Source organism: Trichomonas vaginalis, chromosome I (genome assembly GCF_026262505.1).
Source record: "Trichomonas vaginalis G3 chromosome I, whole genome shotgun sequence".
Classification (NCBI taxonomy): Eukaryota; Parabasalia; order Trichomonadida; family Trichomonadidae; genus Trichomonas; species Trichomonas vaginalis.
Window position 1 is genome coordinate 9,399,228 of NC_067203.1, and position 12,648 is coordinate 9,411,875.

At 31.3% G+C, this 12,648-nt stretch overlaps 5 protein-coding genes and 1 pseudogene across 6 annotated transcripts, besides 1 other annotated feature; 4 read left to right on the plus strand and 2 right to left on the minus strand.

Annotated features, from left to right (window-relative positions):
• Positions 1–1,181: 1,181 nt before the first annotated feature.
• Positions 1,182–12,648: part of a mobile genetic element that runs on past the window's edge.
• On the plus strand, positions 1,781–2,608 carry TVAGG3_0957590 (uncharacterized protein; the record flags this gene model as incomplete). Its single annotated transcript, XM_001582794.2, has 1 exon — positions 1,781–2,608. One exon carries the CDS (start codon positions 1,781–1,783, stop codon positions 2,606–2,608), a length of 828 nt encoding a protein of 275 aa, XP_001582844.1.
• Positions 3,580–4,281, plus strand: TVAGG3_0957600 (uncharacterized protein; the record flags this gene model as incomplete). The annotated part of the gene is made up of 1 exon (XM_001583213.2): positions 3,580–4,281. The coding sequence occupies one exon, from the start codon at positions 3,580–3,582 to the stop codon at positions 4,279–4,281; it is 702 nt and encodes a 233-aa protein (XP_001583263.2).
• On the plus strand, positions 5,541–7,343 carry TVAGG3_0957610 (phage tail repeat-like family; the record flags this gene model as incomplete). Its single annotated transcript, XM_051253382.1, has 1 exon — positions 5,541–7,343. One exon carries the CDS (start codon positions 5,541–5,543, stop codon positions 7,341–7,343), a length of 1,803 nt encoding a protein of 600 aa, XP_051078956.1.
• TVAGG3_0957620 (uncharacterized protein) lies at positions 8,014–8,676 on the plus strand (the record flags this gene model as incomplete). Its single annotated transcript, XM_051253383.1, has 1 exon — positions 8,014–8,676. The coding sequence occupies one exon, from the start codon at positions 8,014–8,016 to the stop codon at positions 8,674–8,676; it is 663 nt and encodes a 220-aa protein (XP_051078957.1).
• Positions 9,266–11,591, minus strand: TVAGG3_0957630 (annotated as a pseudogene). Its single transcript has one exon. A coding segment is annotated over exon 1 (2,326 nt).
• On the minus strand, positions 12,376–12,648 carry TVAGG3_0957640 (uncharacterized protein; the record flags this gene model as incomplete). Its single annotated transcript, XM_001582793.1, has 1 exon — positions 12,376–12,648. One exon carries the CDS (start codon positions 12,646–12,648, stop codon positions 12,376–12,378), a length of 273 nt encoding a protein of 90 aa, XP_001582843.1.

Sequence of the window (12,648 nt, forward strand, 5' to 3'; positions counted from 1 at the left end):
GCTCCTCTTTTTACTTTATCCCACAGTTTCTTAAAGAATCCTGCAGCCATAGTTGATTATTTCATTAAAATTAAAAATTCATTTTCATCTTTTAATTTTGATTTTTTATTTTAATAAATGACGACTAACTATTTGTGCCAAACACTAAACCGATTAATGGAAATGTGTTTCATTCATTCGAAAAGATAAATGAAATATTTGCAAAGAATGATGGTAGAAGATATTATAGAGAACTTGAAAGTTCATGTTATGACTCTGATACTCCATATTTTGATGATAAACAAACTCATTTAAGAATTACAAATCCGGCTCATGATGTGAACCAATTAGGTGACACATATATTAAACGCAAAGTTAAAGCAACTCTAGTTTCAAATAAAGCTTTCACATGTGATGCCGCTTTTAAATGCATGCGTTTATTCGTTGGTTACAAATCATCAAATCAAAACTTTAAGCAATTAGAAGTAGAAACCGAAAGAGGTGATGCTGGTTATCTTCAGATGGATTGCGCCCGTGAATCTTTCGCATTTGCAACATATAAACCAAAATCAGAAAGGAAAGTTAAAAAGTTTGTTCATTCGTTATATAATAATGTTCAAAAATATGATAACTCAGTATGTGGTAAATATATTGACCCTTCAGAAGTTTTCAAGAAAGCAAATGAAGAAGTTGATGTCACTTTTGATATGATTATTCCGGTAAATGATTTGTTAGCATTTCAGGCGTTCGATGATTATCCTAAATCATTTGGTGAAATCATTCTTAAATATTATGTTTTCAGGGATACTTTAGTATTTTGTCAGGTTGACCCGTTAAGAGTTGCTGATTTACAAAATTACGTTTATGAAAAGATAACTGATGAAAATTATGAAAAGATTATGAATCATGTTTATAAATATGATCGCAAATTCCAACAAATCGGACTTCCTGCCAAATTAATTACAAGCTTAGCCACTACATCTGCTGACGCAACAGTTGAAGACGTTATTATTTCATGCACAAAGATGGAAGTTTTAGAGGATAAATGCATTACACCAGGATACGGTTTAATTGAAGAATCAGTTAAAGCAATACCACGTTTATTTAGTAAGGAAGATCCATTCATGATTCCAGCTCAACATATTGACGTTCGTTCACTAAATGGAGGTTGCATCACTCCTGAAGGTATTAGCTCAGATTTCTCATACGCTCTTCATAATGTTACAGATGTTGTGTTAACATTTCCGAAGAATGCAATGCAAAGAACGGTTTTAGAAAATCCAATGCTTCGAGGTCTTCAGGTCACTATAGATTCCAGAAACTTCCCCGATCAAGCGATGACCACAGTGGGTGACATATTCTTTACACGTATGCTTCAAGCTTCTGATTTAGATGGAGTGAATGAATGCACAGAAGAATACGAGGACTCATTAACTAGACCACTGAATGATGATAATGGCACGCCATTAGCTAGAACATGGAAAGACCAAACTTCATTCTTATGCACTATTCCAGTTCAACGTGATGGAGCGGGTATATTCTTTGATGGATTAGAAACTTTCAACTCACAAGTTACAGTACAAGTGAAAGCTTATCCAATCATTCAGGGTGAAAATGACACTTACTGTTCAAAGTGACAAATCCTCCTCAGGTTTGGTTTACTAGGACTACATATTGGACATGGACACCGGATGAAGGTTTGAAATATCATCCAACAGGTACACCACCACAGTATAGAAGTTCATATGATGAAATATTGATGAATAGAAATGTTTAAAATTATAAATTTATTTTTGATTAAATGGATTTAAATTCATCCACCCCTTATGAAGAATTAGCAGGAGTATATAATACATACGTAGATGATATGATTAATGAAGCATTGAGTGATAATAGAAATGCTCTATCTAAGGAAAAATTAATGAAAATTCCATATTCTGAATGTTACTTAAATTCAATCACTGCAGCAATTGGTAAACAAAATAAAGGTAAAACATTAACGATATTAAAACAAATTATCATTATTGCTAACACTTCACCCTATTCACATGTGTTAATTTATATCAACCGTTCAGGTTCACCTTCAGATGATACATTTGAATCTTTAAAGCATTTAATCAAAATTCCAATTATTTATTTATCACAAGAAGAAGCAGAAGATTATTTAAAAAACTTTGTAATGTATAAAGAATTATATAATACAATCAAGAAGCAAGGATTAGAGGATAAAATTATTGATAAACAACGGGATGAATTATTTGAAACACTTTCTATTTCAAATTTTGATAGAGAATTTTTGCATTCACTCATTTTTCTAGATGATGCGGTGAAATCAAAACTAATAACTAATGAGAAATCATATTTTAATCAATTATTAACTCAATGTCGACACATTCAGTGTTCATTCTTCATGGCTGTTCAATACTTTAAAGCATTAAGCACAAACATTAAATCAAACCTGTCCACCCTTTTCATTTTCAGTGGTTTTAGTCGTCAACAGTTGAACGTTATGCTTTATCAAGTGAATTTACCAATGAGCATTAATGAACTTTACACACAATATCAACAATTAGGAGAACATGGAAAAATAATAGTTGATTTAAATAAAGGTTCCATTAAATTCGAATAACTTTTTATAATTAATTTTTATTTTTTATTTATAATTAAACATGACAGAAATTGCAAATCTTCTACAGGTTCCATTAAAACAAGGAACAAACAAAAAGGGTGCATATAATAGAACTATGAAAGTTCCAGACGGAATGAAAGAATTAGTCCACATTGTTGCCGGTCTTCAAAAGGATGTTAAACAAATGAGAAACGTTTTAACATTACCAGAAGCTCAAGCATATGCCAAACGTCACGGACCAAATTGGGAAGCACACGAAGCAGACATTACGGGTCCAAATGGAAAACCTGATGGAATAAATGAAGTTTTCGTTACTGATGGTCAAGGAAATATTAAAGTCATAAATGGGTATAAATTAACAATGACGGATTATCCTAAACGTAAAGCATATAATGAACATTATCCTATGCAATTTGATGAAAATGGAAAAGCTGTTAAACAATACATTGGAGAAGGTGAAAATGGTCCAATTAATTCATACCGTCATAATCCATATTCTTACTTCAATGAAGAATTAAATGCTATTGAAGAGGGACCGGATGGATTACCACGATATTCTAACCAGTTTGATGGTCAATATGCAAATTTAAGACCTGAAATTCCAGCTAAGAAATTCTTTAAAGTTGCTTTATTCGATCCAGTTTTCGCAAATGTTAAAGATGAACTTAAACAGCAATTCCAACCAATTATAGTAGCAAGAATTGCATCAGGTGCTTTATCTCAAGCATTCAAAGATTTAATTAAGAAACCATTATATCAGCAACGAGGTTTAACTTATGATTTAGTTAAGGAATCAGATAAAAGAAAATTTGAGAAATCAATGATTATAAGAATGCAATTAATGAATATATTCGGTCTATTAATTTCGATGAAAATGCTAAAAATCAACTTCATGAACAAATACAGGAAATAATAGATTCAAAAGTTCCAGCAAAATAAAAGTTTAAATATATTTTTTTATTCGAATATAAATGAGAAGACGTTTCACTAGTCAAAAGAACACTAACGCAAAAGCAGAGATTACGGTTGGTTATAACGTAAATGATGATAAATCACGAATTATTCAAAATGTTAAAGTTAATGTTAGTCCTGAATTAACAAGGTCAGCAACTCAACCAAATTTATTAACTCGTGACTTACCGAAGAATGAGGAGAATGAAGAAAACCATGAGAATGGAGACCCAATCATTTTATCTGAACCTGGTAAAGAACCTGTTGAAATTCCCACTTATCCAACATACCCCCCACCTCTTTCATCAAACATCGAGAACCCAGGAATCTACGATTACAGTCGCAATGCGCCATATAAAATAGACATTAATTCTGAATTAATGAAAATTTACCGTGATATCATAACTGATAATTATGATTCAATAATAAATTTAATTGACCAATCCGGTTTAATTATTTTACCTTATGAATCATTAATTCACATTATCGCCATTCTTTGTGATGTTCAAGATTCAGACGTGAAGATTCAATTTTTCATAGATGATGAGGTTTCATGCTGCGGAACAGTTGCAAAAATAAATCCTATAAAGGATATTAGCACAATTAAGATATCAAAGAACGGAACAACAACTGAACTTCATTTAACATATAATGATATTTATAATAAAATAGTTGATGAATATAAAATATCACTTGAAAAATTCTTTGTTAAGGCTATTTAATATTCAAGCATTAACATTATCGAATAATAATCCTTTGAATCATAATCGATAATAATTGACCTTTCACCAGTTTCTATCGTTTGTTTTATTTCTTTTTGTTCCCCACTATCCGGATCGGTCATTGTAATTGTTTTTGTTATAGTATCAGCTTTATCTTTAACTTCAATCTTTTTTCCATCGGGATATTTAAACCAAAATTCCAAAAATTCGATATTGTCAATCTGTTCATATTTTAATCTATCAATTACATTTTTAATACCATCTGAAAATCTTATGAAATGGTCATTATATGGGTTTGATTGAACTAAATTTGAATGAAGTGAAATATAACCTGATGATGAATATGACATCGACTCATATTTTCTGAAAACACTAAAATTTATAACATGAATGAATTTCTTATTCGTTGAATTTATGAATTCTTGAGGTAATCTTATTCTAGTTTTATTTATCACTGGAAAATAACGCTTTACCATATTTTTAATCGTAATAAAAAAATGTCAATTATCAATATTATTTCGAATAATAACTGTGAATTAAATTTAACAGTTAGCGGAATTTATAATGTTACTCTCGTTTCTGTGAGTGGTAAATTTAATCCCATTCTTTTAGACCCTTCAGATTATATATCATTTATTAAAGATGACCATGAGCCGCATAGCGGCGGGGTCGTAGACCTAAAAACGTATGATATGTATATAAATAATGTGATAACGAAATGGGATATTAACATGATTTTAAGTTATTTAAATGAATCATTTATCGTATGGTATGAAGAAAATTTTAAATCAAAACCTGATAAACTTTTTGAACTTGATGAAATAAATAACCTTATTAAATTTCCGCTGAAAATTAAATTTTGTACTCCTCGTCTTCGTTCATTGTTGGGGATATTAAATTTTGAAAAAGATGTTGGGGATGTTTTGTATTCTGACACTGGTTCTAATTTCATTTTAATCAAATGTGATAAAGTTAATACCCCAATGAGATTTTCACATCAAACATTAGACCCTAACTCTTACCCATCAATACAAAACATTTTATCCATCAACTTAAACATATTTTCTTTATCATATCCCTTTCAATTATCCGGGAATTCATTTATTCTTCATTCAAAAGATTTATCAAATATTAAATTTAGAATAACTGACCTATTTGATTGTGATTTAGAATTTATGAATGAAATATTATGGCAATTTCAAATAGAAAAAATAGCTGATGAGATAACAGATTAAATATTTATTTTTAAATCGTAATAAATGATTAAACAACAGCAACCACAGACCATTACATACGCCATATATGCATATAATTCAAAGACGGCAGAACAAACGCAAATGTTGAAATATGGAGATTTGGAGATAGTATTGAAAAATGACCATTTCGAATTCGTTTGCAAAGGTGGTGCAGTGATATCAAATATAAAAGAAATTTTATTTATGAATTCAAAAATTAAAGGAATAACGGATGATATAACATCAATTCCACCAGAAGAACAAAGATATTACGCATTAAATGCATTTCCTAAAGTTTTGAAGATTGGAAGATTTAATTTAAATGAGGAATTCATAAAAGGTTTCCTAAATGACATAATGAAGAAAGCAGATAAGGAATACGTTCATACTGAGTTCGCATATGTGGCAAGTGTGTTAGCAAAGAAAGCAGATAAGGAATATGTTAATGAAAAAGATAATGAAATTATAAAAAGGGTTGAATGGTACCATGAACGGACATCGAAGATTTTAGAAGGTAAAGCCAATACAGGGTGGGTTTCAGGATGTTTAGACCTTAAAGCGGATAAAACTTATGTTAACGATGAGTTAGCAAAGAAGGCAGATAAGGAATACGTTAACGATGAGTTAAATAAGAAGTCAGATAAAACATATGTTAACGATGAGTTAAATAAGAAGTCAGATAAAACATATGTTAACGATGAGTTAGCAAAGAAGGCAGATAAGGAATATGTTAACGATGAGTTAGCAAAGAAGGCAGATAAGGAATATGTTAACGATGAGTTAGCAAAGAAAGCAGATATATCATTTGTTAACGAAATATACCAAAGTTTAGTTGGAACAAAAAATATTGAAACTATTGTTGGCGACTTTTCTGTCAATGAAGAAAACAAATATTTTAGATGGGAGTTTGTACAGTCCTTAAGAAATGGTATACGGTATAAACTCATTCCGAAAAATAACAATGAAATGTATGTAGGCTATATAAAGAATAATGGCACACAAGTTAAAGTTCCATTAGACAACAACTGCTACTTAAACTTATATGGAGACGAACAAAAGAAATATTTAAGAGTTTATGAAATGACGGATATGACATTGTCTAACGTAGCTCCAGCACCGTATTATTATGACTATGGTGTTGACGCACATGTAGACCCAAAAAAGCAAACATTATATTTAGATTATTATAGATATAAAAGATATAATGCAATAGAAAAAACGAGAATAGTATACTATTATGAAGATGACAAAAATAAATATTATAGTCAAGATTTTACATACCCTGAAAACATAAGATTATATTATAAAAAATATTCTGACACAAACCAGAAGAAACCCGAAATAGTTACACTATATTTTAAGTTCAAAAGAGACAATCCTATAATATCTCATATGTTTGATTTAATGAACCCAGTAGGTTCTATTTATACATCTATGGATGTGAGAGGTCCTCAAGCAATGTTTGGTGTTGGTGCATGGGAACAAATAGTCGACAGGTTTTTGTATTGTGCAAACTCTTCAAAGGAAACAGGGGGAAGTAAAACAATTACGGGTGAAAATTTACCTGCACACAGTCACTACATAGATTTAAGCACATCTCAAGCAGGTTGGCATAAGCATAGATATTGGGATTGGTCAGGAATGACAAAAGGTAAAGGATATGATGTTAAAGACAACGTTAAGTTTGCCATAAATTGTTACTGGAGTGACACTCAGGGAGAAGGAAACCATACACATCGCGTTTCAGGATATACACAAACAACGGGACAAAGTAAAGATTACATGCCACCATTTATGACTGTATTCGCATGGTATAGAGTTCAATGAACGCTCAATGTTTGTGAAACAAACTTTAGAACGGACTGAAAGTCCTGAGCTCCAAAAGAGCAAACGGTATAATTTAAATTTTTATTTTAGTATAAATGAAGATTCTACCATATGGTGTTATTGGAAGAGATAAAGATGGAAACCCAATATTTTGATCCAAAGTTAAAATTCAAGTTACTGACAAGACAACAACTTGAAAAGTTGCTGAAACCAAAACAGGATGAGAAAATGAGAAAGAAAAAAATTTAAATTATGTAATTTTATTTTTATCATAAATGACAAAATTAATTAAGCCAACTATTTCTAAATTAATGTTACCAATGAAATCATTTCATGGAGTACTTATCCCAGGTTCTTCACAATTAGCCGGGGCAAGTGTTGTGACTCAAGGTGGAACATTAGCGAATCCATTCAAATTATTAACTAAAGATGAAGTTAATAAAATGATGATAAAATAACTGATAACAAAATTTTATTTCACTGCTACCATGTTACCATGTGCTACCATGACAATTAACTTCTTTTAAAAATGATGACAACAGTCACTGTGTGACGAGACCTGAAGGTCTTGACATTTTGACAACATCACTGTAAATATGATGCAGTCCAAAAATAAAGTTAGTTTTAAAATTATTTTTATTTATTTTTTATTTTGTATGTAAGAACAGAAATGTCAGTCGAAGCAAAAACATTCACGAACAAATCAAATGGCGAAACATTCACAAAAGGCACTTATAATGGTATTGAAGTCTTACGTAGAGACAAGGATGGTTACATTAATGCAACAAAGATGTGTCAGCAGTTTAGGAAAGACTTTAGAAAGTTGTTGGAAAATAAGTCCTGGGAAGAGTATTATAAGGCGTTTTGTGAAGAATATAGCAACCGCCGGAATTCGGACAGTTGCTTTTTATACAAAATTCATGCAGGAATTCCTGATGAAATCAAACAGGTTAGAGGAACGTATGTAGACCCAAGACTTATAAACTATATAGCAATGTGGGCTTCTCCAAAATATTGCATAGCAGTTGGAAAAATTATGGACTCCATAGACAAAAAAGTTCATGAGAAATTAGATGAAGAAGAACTCGAAGATACAGTAGAAAATGCTAAACCTTTGTTTGAAGAAGAAGTTGGAAAAATGTGCGAAAAACAATTAGAACATGAACGTGAGATATGTTATGGTTATAGAGATTCTCCATACGAACTAGACCAATGGGAACAAGAAGATTTAAAGAGAGAATTTAGAGAATATGAACTCGCTAAGATAGCATTTGAAGCTGCAGAAAAGAAGTTAAAAGTTTGGGGTTGTTTTGTACAAAAATATTGTGAGTAAATGAACCATTTATTTTTGGTCAAAGCTTCCACGAGAGAAAAGATTCCTCATTTGCTAAGGATTCCAAAAATGAAAAAATCATTGATTTCAGCTGAGAAAAAACAGCAAAAACCCTTCTTCCACGGGAACAAAGAAATAAAGAAGAAATAAAGAAGAAATAAAGAAGAAATAAAGTAAATTTTTTATTTATTCCCGTGGAAGATAGAGCACTTTTATGATACTTTTTATTCACGACAAACAAGACAAACAAAGAAAATAAGAAAATACGGCGCTGTCGCGGTTCGAACCACAGACCTTGACCCCTCCATAACACCACCTTAGACCACTGTGCTACGTAGCCTGTCGACATAAGATTTTATAAATTGCATATTTGACGTAAATTTATTTCCCAGTTATTCAAAAATAATTAATTATTGAATAACCGAAGGTGCTACCATGCTACCATGTGCTACCAGGTCATTTAACTTCTCTGAAAAAGTGTGACAACAGTCACTGTGTGACGAGACCTGAAGGTCTTGACATTTTGACAACAGTCATGAAAGGATTAATGCAAAAATAAATTCCAATCATACTTTATAAAGCTAGACCTTCAGGTCTCGCCGCTTAGCGGCTCATTTACAGGTATTTCATCATCAGTAAATGATTCCTCATTATCGTTTGGTTCAACCTGTTTATATAATCCTTTCATTTCTTCTTTCAAAACATAATACCATGTTTGTTTACCGTCTATTCTTCTATGTTTCCTATCACATTTATCCTTAATACTCATTTGAAAGTTTTTGTCTTTCATGTCTGATGGTTTGCAGAATAGAGCATTTTCACACGTCATACCTGCACACAATTCATCATAATGTGTATTTATCCATACATCTAAAGGATTTGATGATAATTCAATTAAATCTTGTTTGGCTTCAGTCATCGGTATGATTCGTACATTAAATGATGAAAGGTCGTAATTGATAAAATACGTCAGTAAATTATCATAAAATTCCTTTGTGCATGAATCCATCAAATTCTTGAAGTAATCAAATTGACCCTTGAATTTACCATTAACTCTTAAAACTACGTATCTTCTGTCTCCAACTTCAATTTTGACAGGGTAGACGTTGTTAGTTACGAAAATGAAGTTTGCAACGTTCTGAGCTGTTCTTCTGGGTTGATTCTTTTCATTAATTCTTATCTCATTATCCGTAATAATTGATTTCAAAGCGTTGAAGTTTGCGAGTCTGTCTTCACCCACATTCTTGAGTTCATTAAGTACAAGAAACATTTTATTTTCAACTACTGAATTGAAATTACCCGTTAGCTCACTTATTTCGGTAATGTTTTTACATGAATAACCAGCGAGAAGTTCAGAAATAATGTCTGTAAATCTGTTTTTACCTGTTCCCTGAAGTCCTTTCAAAATAATTGCTGTTTCATTCTTGATTCCGGGATGTTGAATCATTGATGCAATCCAGCCGAGAAGGTATTTATACACTTCATCGTTATTATCACAAATGGCTTCTTTAATGAAATTCATAAACATCTCAATTTTTGAGTAATCTGGTTTTTCGAGAACGTTGTATTTATAACCTTGAAACGTTTGAGAAAACATCTGGGGAATCAGATTTAAAGCAAACACCCTTAACGGTTAATGAAGACAATTGATTTAGTAGTACATCCCATGCTGTTATTGTTTTACCTTCTTCTTTAAATAATTTAATCATTTTGAGTGACTCTTTCATGTTTGACTGAAGAACAAATGATATTTGATTCATTTTGTCGTGGATATTATAGTCCTTTTGAATGAAATATTTATTTCCACAATCTACAAAACGGATTACACGTGATAAATCCTCAATTACTTCAGAACTGTTTTTATACTGATGATTTTCAGCCTTGCGTCTAATATCTGTTATCAAAAACGAGTCATCAAGTTTGATATCAAATGTTATTTTTGGCTTACGTAATAAAGGTAAAACATATTCATCATAATATTCCTTTTGATATAGTTTTAGAATCTTCACTAAAACAAATGGAGAAGTCATTAAATGTGCATATCTACTACGTGCTTTTTCAAAATTACTTTTTGCATTTTCTGTTAAACTGCAGAAGTTATAAACGTTATCGTATGCTTCATTAATTAAATGATTAGGTAACGAATTAATAGCTTGAAACAGTGTGAATAATGTTATTTCTTTTTCTAAATTCATGTTTCCACCGTCATTATGTACTTCAAAATCACAGATGCCATCAACTATGCTCTGAGCTAGTTTATCGTCAATGTTTACATCTTTGTTTTCATTCATGATAGTCTTTATTTCTTCATTCTTCTGTTCAACTCTTACCTTAATATTCAAATCATTTAATATATCATTCACTGTTCTAGTTAATGTTGAATCATAACTTCCACGAATGAATGAGTATGTATTGATTGGTTCTGTTGCATTCTTGCGAACTCTTGAATCAGCCATAACCACTAAAGAACGCTTTGAATCATCCATTGAAGTCATTATATCAATATCATAATCATTGCAGGAATAACATTTAATCATTCTGTTCGAAACTGCATAGAAGAAATTAGTGTTGCAATAAATGTGAAGACCTCCTGAAGCGGTTTTAACGATAACATCTTTATCCGAAAGTTTTGATAAAATGTCTTTTCTAACTGTTTCTTTAAGTTCATCATTGTACGATTTATTGATATCAACATCTATAATCGTTAAATTTGAAATTTTATTTACTAATAAAGCCATACCAGTTTTCCTTCCTCTTCCTCCATCATGTTTGAGGTAGTTATGTAAATCAATCCTGTTTTCACCAATTCTTTCGTTGAGGGTTTTAGTTTCTGCCACAACTAATTCCTCAGCTAATGAATCAATAACTTTTTCATCAGAAACGATATAGTTGTTGCTGTTGTTTGTTGCTGTCATTTATATAGGAATAAAAAATAAAAACAATTTTAAAACTAACTTTATTTTTGGACTGCATCATATTTCCTGTGTTGTTGTCAAAATGTCAAGACCTTCAGGTCTCGTCACACAGTGACTGTTGTCACACTTTTTCAGAGAAGTTAAATGACCTGGTAGCACATGGTAGCATGGTAGCACCTTCGGTTATTCAATAATTAATTCATAACTACCTTCCTCCTGTGTTGTTGTCAAAATGTCATGTTGTCACACTTTTTCAGAGAAGTTAAATGACCTGGTAGCACATGGTAGCATGGTAGCACCTTCGGTTATTCAAAAATTAATTCATAACTACCTTCCTCCTGTGTTGTTGTCAAAATGTCAAGACCTTCAGGTCTCGTCACACAGTGACTGTTGTCACACTTTTTCAGAGAAGTTAAATGACCTGGTAGCACATGGTAGCATGGTAGCACCTTCGGTTATTCAATAATTAATTCATAACTACCTTCCTCCTGTGTTGTTGTCAAAATGTCAAGACCTTCAGGTCTCGTCACACAGTGACTGTTGTCACAAACTTTAGAACGGACTGAAAGTCCTGAGCTCCAAAAGAGCAAACGGCATAATTTAAATTTTTATTTTTATCATAAATGAATACCCCACAAGCTCAAAATTTACCACGAATCATAACAAGGGAGGAAATGATAAAAATGATGCAAGAACATGTTAAAAATAACAAACCACTAAAATTGAGAAAATGTGGTTATGCAGTAATGATGGAAAGAGAGATGTTGTCGAAGAGGAATAAAAATTAAATTTGGATAGAGTTTAAAAATTCATCTTTATTAAATTCATCTCTTCCAATCAATTTATTTATTCTATTAAATTCTTTTATTTTTGCTTCACTCAGTTTAAGGATTGAACGATAAGTTTCTAATTTTTCGATTATTTCTTTCCTCTCTTTATCGTTTTCAACCCCACCACATTGTGGCTTCTTTTTGTAATAACATATTTTTGATTTAATTCTGTTTAGTTTCTTTTTATATTCATCGTCTGGACTCTTGACTGCTTCGTTGTTACTCAT